A 17,190-nucleotide genomic window follows, 5' to 3' on the forward strand; every position below is an offset into this window, starting at 1 on the left:
GTGTGGGAGTCTAAGTCTCTTTGTAAGTCTCTAAGGACTTGCTTTATGAATCTGGGTGCTCCTGTATTGGGTGCATATATATATTTAGGATAGTTAGCTCTTCCTGTTGAATTGATCCCTTTACCATTATGTAATGGCATTTATTGTCTCTTTTTATCTTTGTTGGTTTAAAGTCTGTTTTATCAGAGACTAGGATTGAAACCCCTGCTTTTTTTTTGTTTTCCATTTGCTTGGTAGATCTTCCTCCATCCCTTTATTTTGAGCCTATGTGCGTCTTTGCATGTGAGATGAGTCTCCTGAATACAGCACACTGATGGGTCTTAATTCTTTATCCAATTTGCCAGTCTGTGTCTTTTCATTGGGGCATTTATCCCATTTACATTTAAGGTTAATATTGTTATGTGTGAATTTGATCCTATCATTATGATGTTCACTGGTTATTTTTCCCATTAATTGATGCAGTTTCTTCACAGCATCGATGGTCTTTACAATTTGGCCTGTTTTTGCGGTGGCTGGTACCAGTTCTTTCTTTCCATGTTTAGTGTTTCCTTCAGGAGCTCCTGTAAGGCAGGCCTGGTGGTGACAAAATCTCTCAGCATTTGCTTGTCTGTAAAGGATTTTATTTCTCCTTCACTTATGAAACTTAGTTTGACTGGATATGAAATTCTGGGTTGAAAATTCTTTTCCTTAAGAATGTTGAATATTGGCCTCCACTCTCTTCTGGCTTGTAAGGTTTCTGCCAAGTGATCCACTGTTAGTCTGATGGGCTTCCCTTTGTGGATAATCCAAACTCTTTCTCTGGCTGCCCTTAACATTTTTCCCTTCATTTCAACCTTTGTGAATCTGACAATTATGTGTCTTGAGGTTGCTCTTCTCGAGGAGTATCTTTGCAGTGTTCTCTGTATTTCCTGAAGTTAAATGTTGGCCTGCCTTGCTAGGTTGGGGAAGTTCTCCTGGATAATATCCTGAAGAGTGTTTTCCAACTTGCTTCCATTCTCCCCATCACTTTCAAGTATACCAATCAAACGTAGATTTGGTCTGTTCATATAGTCCCATATTTCTTGGAGGTTTTGTTCATTTCTTTTTACTCTTTTTTCTCTAACCTTGTTTTCTCACTTTATTTCATTAATTTCATCTTCAATCACTGATACCCTTTCTTCCACTTAATCGAATCGGCTATTGATGCTTGTGCATGCCTCACGAAGTTCTCGTGCTATGGTTTTTAGCTCCATCGGGTCATTTAGGTCTTCTCTACACTGCTTATTCTAGTGAGCCATTCATCTAATCTTTTTTCAAGGTTTTTAGCTTCCTTGTGATGGATTTGAACATCCTCCTTAGCTTGGAGAAGTTTATTATTACCAACCTTCTGAAGCCTACTTCTGTCCACTCGTCAAAGTCATTCTCCATACAGCTTTGTTCCATTGCTGGCGAGGAGCTGTGATCCTTTGGAGGAGAAGAAGCACTCTGATTTTTAGAATTTTCAGCTTTTCTGCTCTGGTTTCTCCCCATCTTTGTGGTTTTGTCTACCTTTGGTCTTTGATGTTGGTGACCTACAGATGGGATTTTGGTATAGATGACCTTTTTGTTGATGTTGATTCTATTTCTTTCTGTTTGCTAGTTTTACTTCTAATGGTCAGGTCCCTCAGCTGCAGGTCTGTTGAAGTTTGCTGGAGGTCTACTCCAGACCCTGTTTCCCTGGGTATCACCAGCGGAGGCTGCAGAACAACAAATATTGCAGAACAGCAAATATTGCTTCGTCCCAGAGGGGCAGCCACCTATATGAAGTGTCTGTCGGCCCCTACTGGGAGGTGTCTCCTAGTTAGGCTACACGGGGGTCAGGGACCCACTTGAAGAGGCAGTCTGTCCCTTCTCAGAGCTCAACTGTCATGCTGGGAGAACCACTGCTCTCTTCAGAACTATCAGACAGGGACGTTTAAGTCTGCAGAAGTTGTCTGCTGCCTTTTGTTCAGGTATGCCCTGCCCACAGAGGTGGAGTCTAGAGGCAGTAGGCTTTGTTGAGCTGTGGTGGGCTCCACCAAGTTCCAGCTTCCTGGCCACTTTGTTTACCTACTCAAGCCTCAGCAATGGCAGATGCCCCTCCCCCACCCAGGCTGCTGTCTCGCAGATCGATCCCAGACTGCTGCACTAGCAGCGAGCAAGGTTCTGTGGGCATGGGACCTGTCGAGCCAGGCACAGGAGAGAATCACCTTGTCTGCCGATTTCTAAGACCTTGGGAAAAGTGCAATATTTGGGTGGGAGTGCCCCATTTTTCCAGGTAGTCTGTTACAGCCTCTCTTGGCTAAGAATGGGAAATCCTCTAACCCCTTGTGCTTCTGGGGTGAGGTGATGCCCCGCCCTGCTTCAGCTCACCCTCTATGGGCTGCACCCACTGTCCAGCCAGTCCCAGTGAGATGAACCAGGTACCTCTGTTGGAAATGCAGAAATCACCCGTCTTCTGCATTGATCACACTGGGAGCTGCAGACTGGAGCTGTTCCTATTCGGCCATCTTGGCAAGTGTATTATTTTCTATCCCTATTTGAAAAGAAGATTAGAAATCGTTTACATTCACATAGAGTGGATAACAGGATTCATTTAGAATTTTTCTCTAGGGTTACATTTGCTCTTTTTCCCTCCATCATAATATAGTAGAAGAGATTTGGACTTCTCATAAAACGTAACATTGATCCAATCCATCAGTGATTTTATACTAGTAGGCAAAATAAGCAAAGTATAGCCAACATGCTGGAAGGACCAAATAAAACACATGTGCTACAAAGGACAGGAGATAGACTCTGGAAAACTATGTAAGTTCCAGAGGTTTCTGTCCATAAGTGACATGCTTCAGATCTCTCATTTCGTTAAGAAGAGGAAGTTACAAGGTCAAGCCCAATATTCATTAGACTAGGAAGTATTTGCTCCCACCAGAAAGAGAAACATATTGTTTTTTTAAAAAATAACTTACTGCAATAGATGTAATCATTTTCTGTGTGTGTAAGATAAGACAATATTTCTTTCTACTTGCATCGACAGGGTATGCATAGGAACAAAAGCATGATCAGTAAGTACATTATCTTTTTGAAATTAAATTTCCTTAGTCTATTACTGACATTTGATTTATATTAAGACTGATAATTCAACTGATATGTTTGCATTTTAAGGTGCTCAAGGTGCTCCATTTGCCTGTTTTAAAGAAGTTAATTCTCTGCATGAAAGATCTGAAAACTGTGGTTTTAAAAATTCACAACCATTACCATGTGAAAAGAAGTACGTATGTAGAAAATGATTACTTATTTGAATCATAAAAATTATGTATTTTTGTCAAGAGATAATAAGTAGTAATGAACGTTAAATTGTGTAACATGGGAATATTTTCAAATACCAATGCATACTTTTTTTCTATGAAATTCAGGATTTTATATTATTTTCCCTTGATATCATCCTAAAAATGAGATTGGACAAAAAAAAATGCTAATACTTAGTAACAGAGGAAGAAAATGGACACACAGTGCCAGAAATCAGAACTGCTACTCTATATTGAGAATTCAAATGAGGTTTTGTATTAAGTCTGTAAATAGCAACAATCTTAAAGCAAATCTCAAACTTTGATTTTTAAGACATAGAATTGTTGAGAAGAAGAAAGTTATTTTTGTTTTTTTAACAGCTAAATTCAGACTATTGGGACGTAGTGTCACTATAATCCGTGTAATAAAGGGATTAATGAAATCCAGTAATCTAATAAAGGAAATGCCTACCCCATAACGAATATTTCCTTAATTTTATCTTCCTTAATTTCATTGAAAATTAAAGAGTCACAAAAATGTGTAACAGAGCCAGATTCACAAAATAAGAGAATGGGAATAACATAAAAAAATTAGATATAATTAATTCAGGGAGAAGCAGACGTTTCTTTTAGTCTCAAAGACATAGCCAGGAAAAACCATAATAAAATCCTCAGGTAAGCACCACTATCAGTACTGTTAAAAACAATACGGTTCCTTATGAAGATGAGAAATGGATGAAGAAGGTATCCAGTTGGGTGGGACTAAAGTAGTATCCTCCATCACCCTCCTCCTTATATGAAATTACTATGGATATGTATGCTGTGGAGAAGATGCAGAACTTCCCACTTCCCCCAACACAGGAGGATTAGTACATGGAAAGAAGAAAGGTAGAATCACAAAGAAAGTACTGATGAGTGGGGATCTCAGGAGGAGACCCTGCATAATCAGCCACACCTATTGGATATTAATACAGAGCACCAGGGGCCAGCAGTCTCAGTTACACCACAGTGGATCCCCACAAAGACAGAAGATGGTGGTATGACAACCCCCACTTAATCTTCTTCCTGATGTTCAGAGGCACATTTGCTGCCTTTAATTTAAGATTATTCATAAAAAAGATAAAAGACACCTGGAAGAAATTGTGAAAGTTAGTAAACACGACTCCTTTGGACTTTGTCTTATGTGATAATAGTACATGAATTTTCCTGAAATATCATCATTAGATGAAACTAAAATTGAATAGCATACATCATCTCATCTAAACAGACTGCGATTCCTTTTCAGAAAAGAAAAAAATAGTTCTAAGAATTTAACTATAAGTGCAAATTTTGGGAAAATGGACTTGGAGGAAGAATTTGTACTCAATAGCCAGACTAGAAGGATACATACGTACTATGCAAGTCTGGTTTAGAATATATTCTATAGAAAGAGAGTGGAGCCAAAATCAAAAGAAATATCGAGACCTGAGAAAGTAGAAAAGTTATGCTGGAGAGAAGACAAAAGTGGAACGTAATTTAGGTTTCAACTCTTAATCTCATTTCAATCTTTACTTCTTGATGTAATTAAGTTTATTCTTCTGATACTGAAAAAGCCTCAAATGGTCTTTTAGGACAAATGGGTAAAATTCCCTAAGAGGAGCCTTTTGATGAAATAATAATGACATGTTCAGTAGACGCAGATCAATGGCTAAAAATGATTATTCTCATTGAGGATGGTATTTGATAATTAGATTTCAATAATTTCAAGTAAAAAAAGTTACATAGATTATCTTTCAGAGCATAGTCTAGAAATACTGTTAGCCTCATAGAGAAGCCAGTATTTTACCCAATGATAGATTACAAATGGCGAAATAAAGCATCTGTGGGATAAGATAACCTTTGGTATGCTTGTGGCATGGAGGGGATCTAAAAGTTCTTAAATTTTTAACAGATAAGTTAAATATGCTGGAAATATCTGTATGTTGGGAGAAATTGTGGATCAAAATGAAGGGTGTGTATACAGCAGAAATGTACTGTCCATACATCAGGACAAGAATGATAGGCACAATAAAATGTACAGAAAGAGAAATGCAATTAGCCACTCTCAGCAAATTTTGTCTAATAAGTGACCAGGCTGGCCAAGCTATATCAAACCGGGGCAAGTGACTAATTCTCCCAGAGTGTGGTAAAATGTGAATGGTCTAAGACGACTGGAACCTAGAGAACCAAAATTGGGCTCTATAATAGGAAATGAAGTCATGTCTTCACATCTGAGTTAAGCATATACATTTCAATTCTGCTATTAAGACAGTTGCATTTAGTTGTTGTGCACCATAAAATAATGTTTTAGTTTGGCATTTTTCAAGTGTTGTACTGTCAATTAACAGTATTTATGTTACCATCTATGCAGTACTCACTTGGAACTTGTTATCATTAAGAGATAAACTGATAAGGAATTTTTTGCTTTCCACTTCCAGGGACGTTCTCTGTGGAAAATTAGCTTGTGTTCAGCCGCATAAAAATGCTTATAAAAGTGACATTCAATATACAGTTTATTCATATATTCAAGACCATGTCTGTGTATCTATAGCCACTGGGTCCTCCATGAGATCAGATGGAACAGACAATGCCTATGTGGCTGATGGCACCATGTGTGGTCCAGAAATGGTAACAAAATGTGATAATTTATATTCAGCTGTGTTAAATTATGTTGACTATCAGATACTGCATTCCATGATGACTATCACAATTATATTGAATGGGTTTAAACTTGTGCTGGCATTTATTTCCCATGTGATGTTTAAATGATAATTAAAACAAGCCTAAGTTATCCAATTACATTGCTTTTTGGATTAAAATATTATCAGTCTTTATGTAAAAAAAGTATATATATATATTTTAAGCACAAGATTTTACTAACTGACATCTGGTAGCTTTAAATTGTAAAATGCTAACACAAAGTTTCCCATTTTCCTTGCTTCACAAAGAACATTAATTGACTTTACATATTTCTTAAATTATTTGATTTGTATCTGATCAAAATACAAGTGTACAAAAGGTTTGAAACCAAACAATCTATACTGGGAAACATTGCTATAGTATGCATATACAGGCTCATGCGTGAATATATATGAACGCTTATATCTGTGTCATCATAACATAAAAAGAGGACAAAAAGGCTTTAGAGTCTTGGTTAATCTTGCAATATAAGGGCACATGTTCCAGAAAACATGATACTATGTGGCATCTGAAATTTCGCACAATAATTATAAATTAGAGTGTTGCATTTAAATGTCATTTGGTGCTTATTTGATGTGTAAAAGTAAAACAAAACCTAGAAATAGAGGATGAGTTAGTTAATTGTTATATCTGGTGTCAGCAACCCTAATCCCTTGAGAAACCTTCGTGTGGTGATCTGCTCCTGTAATGACTCTCAGTGATCCCACTTTCTGTCATTCATTCCTTTGTGTAATCCCTTCCTTTGCCTGTAGACTGTATCTAATGACTTGCTTGTAACAAATAAAATGCAAAAGTTTTGGAATGTCACAAGATTAGAGGTTGGAGACAAGAAAGAAGATGAGAACAGATAGTGACTTCTGTTTTGCATGGACTGTCTCCCTTGCGTTCTCAGATTGCTTGCTTTGCTGAAGCAAGCTGCCTTCCTGGAAAATCCCACAAGGAAAGCAACTGTGGGACAGTGAAAATCTGAGGCCCTCAGTTCAACAGCCTGTGAGGGACTGAATTCTGCCAAAACCACACAAGCAAGCTATGAAGGGGACCTTTGCAAGTCAGACCAAGAGATGAGACAACAGTCCCAGAAAGCAGATAACACCTTGATTTCAGCTTGTAAGAGACTGTGAAGCAGAGAACCCAGATAAGATGTGCTTGAATTTCAGACTCACAGAAGCTGTGATATAATAAATATGTGTTGTTTAATGTCATTAATTTTGGTAATAATTTGTTAGGCAGCAATAGATAACTGATACAGATTTGATACCTGGAAATATGGTGCTGCTGTAACAAATACCTTAAAAAGTGGGAAGGAATATAGAACAAGGAAGTAGATAGGGACCAAAAGAATGTTGAAGACCAAGGTGCAGAAAGCTCAAATTGCCTGGGACGGACCTTAAGGACAACTCCGGAGTTTAAGGACCTGGCTGGTGAGGGCTCAAGTGGTAGTTAGGAGTATATTATTAAAGACTGGAGGAGTAAGTTTCTTTTTATATAGTGGCAGAAAGCTTAGCATATTGTCTTCTACACATATGTGGAAAGTAGAATATGTACATAACTTGGTGATCTAGCTTCTGATCCCTTCCAACAGCTTATAATATAATATGAAATGAAATAAGCTGAGGGAACTGTTAAAATAAAACATAGCCATTGATGATTTTGAAAAATCTTAGCCTCTACAGACAGCAAAAGATGCTGAAATAAAGAAATGGATTCCAAGAACTATTAGGAAACCATGGTCAAGAGTGAGGCTATAAAACACTAGTTAAAAGTTCCAAAAGATTAGTCAAGATCAACTCTTAACTAATGTTCTACAATAAAAGGCTCAGAATGTTATTCAGTTATACAAAAGTACTTTCAAGAAAGAAAGACTGTGCCTCACAAATCCTCTAATTTTAAAAAGTAGAGCATCTAGAAACTTCAGAGCTTTGTCCTTCAGCCATCTCAGCAGAAACCCAAGGTAGAAAATGGTTCATTTCAAAGATATTTGAGAGCATGGCTTTTGTTCAATGTAATGAGTCCCAAAGAAATTCACAGGAGACCCACAGTTTTTGAGAAACTGCCAGTAAAGAAAATACAAAATGAAAAGAGGCTGTTGGACCCCCAAAATTCTACTGAGAGGAGGCAGGCTGAGACAATTGCTCAGAGGCAAACGCATGCTATCTTTCCTGAAAAATGAAGGAATACTTAATGAAATAAGAACTGAGAAGGCAGAACTGAGAGCCAAGAGAGACTATTCAGAAACCTTGAAAGCCAATCAAGGAACTCCCAACATGAGCCCTTCTAGATATTTCAGAATTGCTATGGACTGGTAATTCCTTTTTAGTTCTAATCCTCCCCCCAACACACACACTTTGAATGAAAGTATCTGTAAGTTATTCTATGCCTTTATTACCATTATATATTGTTGGGGTTGGGGACAGATTACTCTCTAATGTCAAAGATCTACAAATGGAGGAGCAATACTCAAGGAAGTATACCCATGAACTTCATCCACAGATGGAGTTAACTCAGATGAAGAAATAGGCTTTGAACTGATGCTATAATGAAATGAGAATGGTGGAGAGCTTGACAATTCTTGTGGTTTTTATGTCTAAAAGATACGCAACATTAGAAGCTGAACTGTGCTGCTCAGCTTTTAAAATGCCCTCCAATATCTTACCATCTTCTGCTTACTCCCTTCATAATATACTTTCCCTACCAACCATGTGAGGGATGGACACAGTGACTTGCTTCTAGCAAATAGAGTATGGAAAAAATGGTGGACTATAACTTACAATATTAGGTTACAACAGATAGTATTTTTCATTTTGTTCTCCTGCCCCTTCTTCATTGCTTACTTGGATGAAACAAGCTGCCATGTTGAAGAGTAATACATGGGAAGAAACTGAGTATGGCCTCCACCCAAAAGACCTTGAGGAAATGAGCATGTTAATACAACAGCCTTCTGACAACCACGTGACAAATTTGGAAGCATATTCATTTTAGTAAAAGCTTCAGATGAAATTGGCTGGCATTTTAATACCAGCCTATGCAAATATCTGAAGCAAAAGACCAAGCTGTGCCATTCCTTTCATCACTCGCAGAAACTGAGATAATACGGGTATTGTTTCCTTGTCCAAAGACAAACTTCTAAGAGTGCAATTTCTGATTTGCAAGCTAAATATGTTTTTGGTTCTATGAGAAACTGCTATAATCTTTGATTGAGTTGCTCTACCATTTTTCATTTCCACTAGCAGTGTGTGAGTGAGAAGTTTCTCCATATGCTCACTGGCATTTGGTGTTAGCACTACTTATTATTTTCTCATTTTTATATGTGCATAGTGATATTTGCATTCTTTAATGGTTAATTATATTCAATATTTTTTCAATGAACTTATATGTTATCAGTATATCCTCCTGAGTAAAGCATTGGATCATGTCTAGCCTATTTTAATCAGATTGTCTTTTTTTAAAGTTCAGTTTGTCTTTAAATATCATAAAGGCAAGATGGCAAATATTTTCTTCTACTCTGTAGTTTGCTTTACTTACTTTTTTTGGTTGAATTGTATAATTTTATTTGACATACAAAAACCACTTTGAAACACCAAGATGGGAGGATCACTTGAGCTCAGGAATTCCAGACCTGCCTGGGAAACACAGTGAGACCTTGTCTCTAAAAAAAGTAATAATATTTTTAAAAATTAGCCAGGTGAGGTGGCACACACCTGTAGTCTCAGCTACTTGGGAGGCTGAAGCAAGAGGATTTCTTGAGCTCAGGAGATTGGGGCTTTCACACCACTGCACTCCACTCTGGTTAACAAAGCAAGACCCTGTCTCAAATAAATAAATAAATAGAAGATAAATAAATAAACAATAAGTTGATGAGTTTAGAAATAATTATACATCTGTGAAATGATCACTACCTTCCATGTTGTAAGATATTTATAACTTCCAAAACTTTTTCCCAATCTTTTATTTATTTATTTACTTATTTATTATTGTTACCTTTCTCATAGAAGCATTTAACATATGATCTATCCCCTAGGAATTTTTTAAGTACATAATACATTATTGTTAACTATATAAACTGTGACATTCAGTCAATCTCTAGGAATTACTTATCTCAGATAACCAAAATGTTTTAACTTTTGACTAGTATCTCCCCATTTCTCCCTTCCCTCAGTCCCTAGTAACCACCATTCCACTCTCTGCTTCTGTTAAGTTTTATTATTTAAGATTTGTCATATAAGCAATATCATGTAGCATTTGTTTTTCTGTGCTTGGCTTATTTCATTTAGCCTATTGTTCTCTAGGTTCATCCATGTTGTTGCAAATGGCAGGAATTCCTTTTTTATAGCTAAGTAATATTCCATTGTATGTATATACCATGTTTTCTTTATCCATTCATTTATTAATAGACATTTAGATTAGATTTCTTCCATGTTTTGGTTATTGTTAAAAATTCTACATTGAAGAGGGTAGTGTGGACATCTCTTTAGAATCCAGTTCCTTTGGATATTTACCCAGTAGCGCAATTGGTGGATCATATGGTATTTCTATTTTCAGATTTTGAGAAGCTTATGTACTGCTTCCCATAGTGGCTATATGAATTTATATTCCCACCAACAGTGTACAAGGGTTCCTGTGTTGGTTTATGTTAGGTGTCAACCTGATTGGATTGAAGAATGCCTAGATTGCTGGTGAAGTATTGTTTCTAAGTGTGTCTTTGAGTGTTGCCAGAGGAGATTAACATTTGAGTCAGTGGACTGGGAGAGGAAGACCCACCCTCAATGTGGTTTACAGCCCCACTAGAAAAAAGCAGAAGGAAGAAGTTAGGATAAGCTGACTTGCTGAGTCTTCTGGCTTTCATCTTTCTCCCATGCTGAATGCTTCCTTCCAACCTCTGCCTGTTATCCAGTTCCAAAGTTGCTTCCCCATTTTCAGGTATCTTTATAGCAATGCCCCACTTCTCTGGTAATTTTCTGTATTAGTCTGTTGTCACACTGGTATAAAGAACTACCTGAGACTGGGTAATTTATGAAGAAAAGAGATTTAACTGACTCACAGTTCCACAGGCTGTACAGGAGGCCTGGCTGGGGAAGCCTCAGGAAACTTACAATCACAGTGAAAGGCAAAGGGGAAATAAGTACATATCCACATGGCTGGCAAGAGAGAGAGAGAAGAGAGAGGAGAAAGAAGGGGGAAGTGCTACACACATTCAAATAACCAGATCTCATGAGAACTCACTATCACGAAAACAGCAAGGGGGACATCTACCCCCATGATCCAATCACCTCCTAACAGATCCCTCCGCCAGCATTGGGGATTACAATTCAACATGAGATTTGGGTGGAGACGTAGAGCCAAATCATATCAGTTCCTTTTCTCCACATCTTCTCCAACTCTTATTATCTTTAGTCTTTTTGATAATAGCTATGCTTACAGGTATGAGGTGATGTCTTATTGTGGTTTTAATTTGCATTTTTCTAATTATTTATTAGTGATTTTGAGTATTTTTTTCTAATATCTATTGGCGACTTGTATCTTTTTAAAATACATTTCTATTTATATACTTTGCCCAGTTTTTAATCAGATCATTTTCTTACCATTCATTTCTTAGAGTTCCTCTTATATTTTGGATATTAACTCCTCATCAGATGTATGGGTTTCGAATGTTTTCTATGATTTCATAGGCTGTTTATTCTCTCTGTTAACTGTGTCCTTGACTACGCAGAAGATTTTCTTTGATATAATCCAATTTGTCTATTTTTGCTTGTGTTGCATATACAATTCGTATCTCCAAAATCATGCCCAAACCAATGTCATGAAGATTTTCTGTTATGTTTTCTTTTATTAATTTTATAATTTCAAGTCTTATGGGTTTTTTAATCCATTTTGAGTTGATTTTTGTATGATGTAAGATAAGGGTCTAATTTCATGTTTCTACATATAATATCCAGTTTTTCCTGGATATTGACTATAATATCCAGTTTTCTTAACCAGTTTTTGAAGGGAATTTCCATTTCCCTGTTGTGTATTCTTGGCATATTTTTCTAAAATCCATTGACTGTGTATTTGTGAATTTATTTCTGGGCTCTGTATTCTGTCCCGTTGTGCATGTATTTGTTTTCATGCCAGTGCCATGCCATTTTGCACGCTATCAATTTGTAGTGTAGTTTTAAGTCAGATTTTGTGATGCCTCCAGCTTTGTTATGTTTGCTTAATAATGGACTTTTGTTGCTTTATAAAAATTTTGAATTTTTTTCTTTTTCTATGAAGAATGTCATTTGTATTTTGATACAGATTGCATTGAACCTGTAGGTTGCTTTCGATAGTATGGACAAAAAATATATTTGCAGTCTGTGAAAATGAGATATGTTTTCATTTGTTTGTACCATATTCAATTTCTTTCATCAAGATTTTATATATTTCAATGTTCAGGTGTTTGTCCTCCTGATTAAATTTATTCATAAGTATGATTGGGAGCTATTATAAACAGGATAACTTCTTTGATTTTCTTTTTCAGAATGTTTGTTATTAGCGTATAGAAACCTGTGTACACAGGGGCAGTTCTGGTTCCTGTGTCTGCAAGAGCTTACTGGACTCTGGTGCTATCCTGCAGCCTAAGTCTGCAGCAGTGTGCTGGTGTCTGAATCCACTGGCACAGAACTGGGGCCTGGGTCTGCAGGGGTAGATCTGGAGCCTGGGTTCATGGCGACTGGCTTGGTGATGTGGTCTCCTGGAAGGAGTCTGTTGCTGGAATTTGCAGCAAATTCAGACAATACTTCACTCTTTCTCACCAATGGGAGAGCTCCCAGGTGGAGAGCATCTTTCTCCAATCTGCTCTGTTAGGCTTGGGCAAGAATTGACATGGTTAAAGTAAAATCATTCTTCCTACATTTTCCAATTTGTCTTTCCTCATTTCTGTGCTCCACATTGGTTCTTTCTTCCCTCTCTCAGATTTCAGAGTTCTGATGAAGATTACTCCAGGCATGAATGACTGTCAGGTCAGTCTTTGAACCTCCTATTACTCCATTTTGCTAACGCCATTCCTGTAGCTTTTTCCCCCCATCCTCTTGAGAACAGCTTTTCTCAAAACAAAAACTTTTTATTTTCATAAGGTCCAGTTTAGCTTTTATGTATCATGCTTTTGGTGTCAAATCTAATAATTTTTCACCTAGAGCTAGATCATGAAGCTGTTCTCCTGTGTTTTTCAAAAATGTATATTCCGTTTTACATTGGAGTCCACATTCCAATGTGGACTTAAAGTGTAACTTAAAGTGTAACTTTAGGTTAACACTTTTGTGAAGTTTAAGAGTTTTTTTATTTGCTTGTTTGTTTTTTGCCTATGTATGGCCTTTTAGTTAAAAACTATTTGCTGAAAGGCTCTTCTTTCTCTATTGAATTACTTTTGTACCTTTGTCAAAAATTAATTAGGTATATTTTGTGGGTCTATTTTGGAGTTCTCTGCACTGTTAAATTGGTCTACATGTCTATTCATCTGTCATTAGCATATTCTTGATTTCCCTAATTCTGAAGTAAACCTTAGTATTAGGCAGGGTGAGTCTCTTCACTGTATTACTATTTTTCAAAATTGTTTTGGCTATTTTAAGTTCTGTAACTTTTCATATAAATTTTAGAATAAACTTATGTTAGACAAAATATTTGGAGAATTTTGATAGAAATTGTGTAAAAACTGTAGATGAATTTGGGGAGAATTGACATCTTTACTATATTGTCTTTCAATCTATGAATATGATAAGTCTCTTCAACTATATAGGTAGCCTTTGATTTCTTTTATCAGTAGTTTATAATTTCCAGGATATAGATCCAGTATGTACTTTTTACATTTAAATGTAAGTATTTTGTTTACACTGCAACAATTTTAAATGGTATCATGTTTTAATTTTCACACATATGATTGTTAGAGAAATGTGATTTTTATGTATTGAACTTGTGTCTTGAAACCTTGGTAAACTCACGTCTTAGCTCTAAAAGATTTTAAGGATATGTTTGTTAATATTTGGTATGTGGACAATTATATCACATGAAAAATGGGAATGCTTAATGTTTTCTTTTATAATGTTTGTTTTTTAAAATTTACTCTTCTTGCCTTATTTCACCAACTAGGAATGTAACTACTATGCTAAAAAATACTGGTAGGAGGGGACACGCTGGCCTTCTTCCTGCTCTTCTGGGAAAACGTTCAGTTTTTCTTAATTAAGTGTGATGTTAACTATAGGTTTTTGAAGCTATTCCTTCACTGTTTCTTCATCATTGAGGGAGTTCCTATCTATTATTTGTTTACCTAGAGGTTTTTTTTCTTAAAATCATAAATGAGTACTGAATTTTGTCTCATGCTTTTTCTGTGTTAATGGATGTAATTATGTGAGTTTTCTTGTTTGGAATTATAATTATGTTGAGTCACGTTGTCAAAAAACAATATATGGAAGATCATTGATGGTATTTGGACACTTCAATATTCTGGATCCTCAAGAAAAATATGTGTTTGTAAAGATAATAAATGTCCTCTTATTCTGTGTATACTAAAGTAGCTTTGTAGAGATGAGATGGCACAAGAGATTGAATTTACACGGTAAATTTTGGGAAGATTGCTTGAAATTAGCAAAAACTTTTGTCATGGCTGTTTAGGAGACATAACAGTGCTAAGCATATAAGATCAAGGAACCAACAGATTCAGTGTCTGGTGAGAGTCCACTCTCTGCTTCAAAAATGGCACCTTCTTGCTGCATCCTCACATGGGAGAAAGAGTGAATAAGCTCCCTTGGAGCTCTTCTAAAGAGCACCAATCCCATTGATGAAGGTTCTTTTCTCATGACCTAATGACCCTCACACTCCCTAAAAGCCTCACTTATCAATAGTCCTGCATTGGGTATTGGGTTTGAACATATGAATTTGGGGGAACACAAATATTCAAACCATAACATTACACCTCTGACCCCCTAAATTCATATTATTATCATATGTGAAATGTATTCCATCCCAGTAGCCCCCAAATCCATAACTCATTCTAATATCAACTCAAAAGTCTAAAGTCCAGATTTTCATCTAAATATCATCTAACTCAGATATGGGTGCAATTCAAGACATGATTCATCCTAAGGCATTTTGCCTTCCAGCTTTGAACTTGTGAAATCAATTTATTTACTGACAAAATACAACAGTAAACAGGCATAGGATACACATGCCCATTACAAAAGGGAGAAATAGGAAGGAAGAAAGGGTTCCAAGTAAGTCCAAAATCCAATGAGGCAAAAAACATTAACTATTAGAGTTGGAGAACAATTTTTTGAAGATTGTTGGAGAACAATCTTCCAGACACACTGGGGCACAAACTGGGCCCCCAAGGCTCTCGGCAGCCCAGTCTCAATGGATGTGCTGGTTACAGCCCATGCACACCTCTCACAGGTTGGAGTTGTATGTCTGGGGCTCTCTTAGGCTAGAGTTGCACACCAGTGACTCAACCGACCTGAGGTTAAGGGGCAGTTCTGTACTCATTGCTTGAGTAATCATGACCCTAGTCGGGGCTCTCTGTGCTGGCCTCACTCTTGCTCTCAGCTCCACTGGGCATTGCCCTAGTATGACAGTTCTCTGCCTGTGCTCTGAGGGTCTCTGGGGCATCCTTTGAAGTCCAGATGAAGGCAGCCACGCCTCCATTGGTTGTTCACTCTGGGCCCTCGTAGAGATGGCACCAAGGAGACGCCCCCAAGGTTGATACAATGTGCCCTCCAGAAGGACATTCCCTTGGGCCTCATCCCATCTGGACCCACAGGAGCCCCACCTGGTATGCTTGAGAAGCAGTTTGCTAGAATGCAGGAACAGAGACTTGAGACATCACGAGCAGTAAGTGCCAAAGTCCTGTGGGTGCATGAAGCTCCCCTTTTGACAAAGATCTGTCCCTGAAGCCTTGTAACTCCGATTCGTAATGGGAGTGGCAGCACTGATAATCTCTGAAATGCCTTCAGGGTCATTCTTCCATTGATTTGAGGAATATCACCTAGTTTCCAAACCTTCTTAATCTCTTTTTCAAAAGGTGGCTTGGTCATATCCTTGGTTTTTTCTCCTGAAAATGTGCTTTTTCATTCTTTACAACATAGTGGGGATAAGAATTTTCCAAATCTTTTAGTTCTGCTTTCCTTTTCATTATAAATTCCATGTTTAATATTTATTTCTTCTCACACTTTACTATAAACCGATAAAAAAAAGCATGTTGCACTCTCCACCATCTGCTAACATATTTCTTCTTCTCTGAAATATCCTATTTCATGGCTCAGAAATTCCACCTTCTACAAAACACTAGGACACAAACAATTTAGCCAAGTTATTTGCCTCTTTATAACAAAGATCATCTTTCCCTCAGTTTCCAGTACCTTGGTCCTCTTTTCAATTGAGACCTCATAAAAATGGCTTTCACCATCCATTTTCCTACCAATGCTCTGATCACAACCAGTTAGGTAACCTGTGAGAAGACTGAGGCTCTCTCTACAGCTATCCTTTTCTGAGCCCTCACCAGAATCATCCTTAATTCTCCACTTACAGCAATGTAGGCTTTTTCTAGCATGCACTTCCAAACTTTTTCAGCCTCCAGTCATTAGTGAGTTCCAAAGCAACTTCCACATCTTTAGGTATTTGTTATAGCAACATTTCACCTCTCAGTACCAATTTCTGTCTTAGTGCATTCATGCTGCTATAATGAAATACTTGAGACTGGTTAATTTACAAACAACAGGAATGTACTACTTAATAGTTTTTGAGACTGAGAAGTCCAAGTTCAAAGTGCTAGCAGATTTAGTGCCTGGTTGGGACTGGTTCTCTGCTTTAAAGTTGGTACCTTGCCATGTCGTCACGTGACAGAAATGGTGAACAAGCTCCACTGGACCACTTTTATTAAGGCACTAATGTCATTCATGGGGATTCTACCCTCATGACCTAATTGCCTTCTAAGGACTCCACCTTTCAATATGATTGCACTGCAGATTAGGTTTCAACAAGTGAATTTTGGAGAACACAAACATTCCAACCACAGCATGTTAATATCTTGGTTAAAGTGTTTCGTTTTTCATTTCTAAAATGACAATAGCTTGTTTGTCTCTTTTGTTCTTAAATGATTACAATTTTTGACATACAAAAAACAACAATAGTTAAGAAAAATTATTTTCAGACTCTTAGATATTTTTTATTCATTATTTGCTTTTAA

General features: G+C 37.1%; 1 protein-coding gene across 2 annotated transcripts in view; it reads left to right on the forward strand.

Moving 5' to 3' along the window:
• Nucleotides 1-17,190, forward strand: part of LOC105549080 (disintegrin and metalloproteinase domain-containing protein 18) — a 164,466-nt gene that overhangs the window by 113,880 nt on the left and 33,396 nt on the right. For both annotated transcript variants that reach the window (XM_011993448.1, XM_011993457.1), the window contains 2 exons: nt 3,160-3,265; nt 5,738-5,927. In XM_011993448.1, the coding sequence (XP_011848838.1) occupies nt 3,160-3,265; nt 5,738-5,927 (296 nt within the window). The remainder of the gene's footprint in view (nt 1-3,159; nt 3,266-5,737; nt 5,928-17,190) is intronic.

The sequence above is a fragment of the Mandrillus leucophaeus genome, unplaced genomic scaffold, assembly GCF_000951045.1.
Source record: "Mandrillus leucophaeus isolate KB7577 unplaced genomic scaffold, Mleu.le_1.0 Scaffold111, whole genome shotgun sequence".
Classification (NCBI taxonomy): domain Eukaryota; kingdom Metazoa; phylum Chordata; class Mammalia; order Primates; family Cercopithecidae; genus Mandrillus; species Mandrillus leucophaeus.